The 2905-nt window shown below is 36.1% G+C and overlaps 1 protein-coding gene across 1 annotated transcript; it reads left to right on the forward strand.

Annotated features, from left to right (window-relative positions):
* The first annotated feature begins 241 nt into the window (after positions 1-241).
* Positions 242-1182, forward strand: LOC121937633 (TP53-regulated inhibitor of apoptosis 1-B-like). Its single transcript, XM_042480961.1, has one exon. The coding sequence runs from the start codon at positions 447-449 to the stop codon at positions 669-671; it is 225 nt and encodes a 74-aa protein (XP_042336895.1). The 5' UTR covers positions 242-446; the 3' UTR covers positions 672-1182.
* Positions 1183-2905: the final 1723 nt, after the last annotated feature.

The raw sequence follows: 2905 nt of genomic DNA on the forward strand, positions 1-2905 counted from the left end.
TGTGAATGCATATCAATTTCAAATATCAGTATCATAAACTCCTAATAATCAGTGTACATATATATACCACCTTACAAAATGTGCTTTGGAAATACTGTTTCAATATGGCCATGTCAACAGAGCCTATTTGAATTTGAAAATGAATTATCATTGTGTGTTTATAATCATGTTTGGGTGATTTTTCAGCATCAAGAAGTGCAAAAACTCTGTGATCCTCGGATATTACTCAGAGTGATTATTCTTTCTCATTTAATATCTCTGCCACATGATGACGCCATTACGTTCGACGTCGCTTTGAAGCCAGCCAGCCAATCACCTGACGCGGTTCAAGGAGAGTCCCGCAGTGCTTCCGTGTTGACGCAGCTGCTGCTTCGTCTTTCGTAAAAAAAAACTCCAGATTTTTGGTTTCTGTCCCCGCGTCTGTCTCCGGGAGGACACCGGCGGAGATGAACAGCGTCGGGGAGGCCTGCACCGACCTGAAGCGGGAGTACGATCAGTGCTTCAACCGCTGGTTCGCGGAGAAGTTCCTGAAGGGGGACCGGAGCGGAGACCCGTGCACCGAGAGCTTCCGGCGGTACCAGCGCTGCGTGCACGCGGCCATCAAGGACAAGGACATCCCCATCGACGGAGTGGACTTCATGGGTCCCAACAAGGACAAGCCCGAGAGCTGATCCACACCGATCGACCGCACCGAGACCAGTACACCGGGGGACCGGGGAAGAGGTCCACGAGGCCCACCGCGCATGCGCAGAGACGCTGGAGTGTGTGCTGATGAAACACACACACACACCTGAATTATTCTGATATTATTTCTGATTATTGTTTTCCTCTCAGAGCTGATGCTTTTATTCTGGAGTTTATTTATGGTGAATGTGGAGCCGAAACACGTCGATTAATCGATCAGCGGCTGATCTAATCGATCGATTATCGCAGACTCGGCTCGTCCTCTGCTGCAGCTGCTCCCTGTTTACGTCACCGGAACATTTTGGGACAAAACGAGACAATTTGAGGATGTTTTCTTTTGCTTCGGACATTTTGGAAACTGAAAGATTAATATGATGAACTACTGCAGTGATGCTCAACCTACGGCCCGCGGGCCAAATCTCGCCCCCAGTAGGGAACCGGGTGGCCCCTTAAACATTTTCTAATTCACAATAAAAATAAAGTGATTCACACTGTGAATTGTTTTTGTACTTTTAGTCTCCGTAAGGTGTCAGAGACATAAAACAAAATAAAGTTATCCTAGAAACGTCCCGAAATCTGAGAAAAGTTCCAAAATTATAGACATTTCCAAAAATGTTCTAAAATCCCATAAAGGTCCTAAAATCATAGAGACACACAGAAATCCTAGAAATGTCCTAATATCCTAGAAGCATCCCTAAGTCTTAGAAATATCCTAAAATCTCCTAAACGGCCTAAAGTCCTCAAAACATCATGAAACCCTTGAAATGTCCTACACAGCAAGATCTGAGAAATGTCCTAAAATCCTAAAATGTCTTAAAATCCTAGAAATGTCCTAAAATCCTGTAAACATCCTTAAATCTGAGAAATATCCTAAAACCTTGAAAACGACCTTAAGTCCTCTAAACATCCTTGAAACCCTAAAAATGTCCCAAAATGAAAAAAAGGTCTTAAAATCTTAGAAACATCCTAAAATCCCAAATACGTCTTCAAATTCTAGAAATGTGCTAAAATCTGAGAAACCTGCTAAATTTCCTAAAATATTCAAAATCCTGGAAAAGTTCTAAAATCTTGGAAATGTTTTGGAAAAAACCCTAAAACCAGAGGAACATGAACGTGGCCCCTGTGTGGGGCCCCTTGCCTCCTGTCATTTTGTAAAAGTGGCCCCCTTTCTGGAATATTTTTAGATATTTTATTTTGTAAGATATTTTTCTTTTGTGTCAGATGTTTTATAGACTAAAAGATAAACACACAAACTGTGAAAATGAAGTTTTAGATCAATAAATAATGAAAAAATAATCTGTTTTATCACATTGTTGCACTCAGTTTACAGTTTTATTGTCTTTGTTGTTTTTTCAGTTGATTATTAAAACATTTTATTTTGAAGTTTGTTTTGGTTTTTTTCTCTTTAAGTATGACTTTTAATTTAATGTTATTTCTTTTGATTTAATTTCTTTTTGTTCTCTTTTTGCTTTTAGACTCCCATTTATTTATTTTGTATTATTATCTAACTAAATAGAAATAAAAAATAGTTCATGGTAATGTCACTGATGAATTAACCTGAACAGATTTATGAATTAAAATATGAAAACATGGTAAAGCAAGGATTCCCACACTCATTGACAAACCTGGAAAAGTCATGGAATTTCACAGACACATTTTCCAGACCTGGAAAAGTCATGGAATCTGATATGTGTGAAAAACGCTGCACAAGGAATAAAAATGTATAGTGAGACCTGAATAATTAAGAATAAAGAAAAAAGCCTAAAATATGAGCACTTGAAGAGTAAAATAGATAAATAAATAAAAGATTTTTTATTAAAAATGACTTGGAAAAAGCTAAAATAAATAATTATTTAAATACATTTCTAATTAGAATAATTAATTTTCGGGTTGATTTTCTATTAATTTTCTCTCCTCTTGTTAAGTTTTTTTAATCACCTTTCAAATTTCTTTTTTAATTGAAACCTGAGCACCAATTTTTTGAAAAACAATAAAAAGACATTTAGCAACTTTATAAGTTATGACCTAAAAAATGAAAATAATTAAAGATACAAGAACATTTCCTGAAAATTAGCACATTAAAAATATGAATAGATTTTAAAAATAATAAGAATAATGATTCATTTTTCAAAATGACGAAAAAAACTCAAATAAACAATTGAATAAGTTTCTAATTAAAATCCTTAGTTTTATGCACATTTTTATTTTATTTGGTTGATTT

This window comes from Plectropomus leopardus, unplaced genomic scaffold, assembly GCF_008729295.1.
Source record: "Plectropomus leopardus isolate mb unplaced genomic scaffold, YSFRI_Pleo_2.0 unplaced_scaffold26954, whole genome shotgun sequence".
In the NCBI taxonomy this organism is placed as follows: Eukaryota; Metazoa; Chordata; class Actinopteri; order Perciformes; family Serranidae; genus Plectropomus; species Plectropomus leopardus.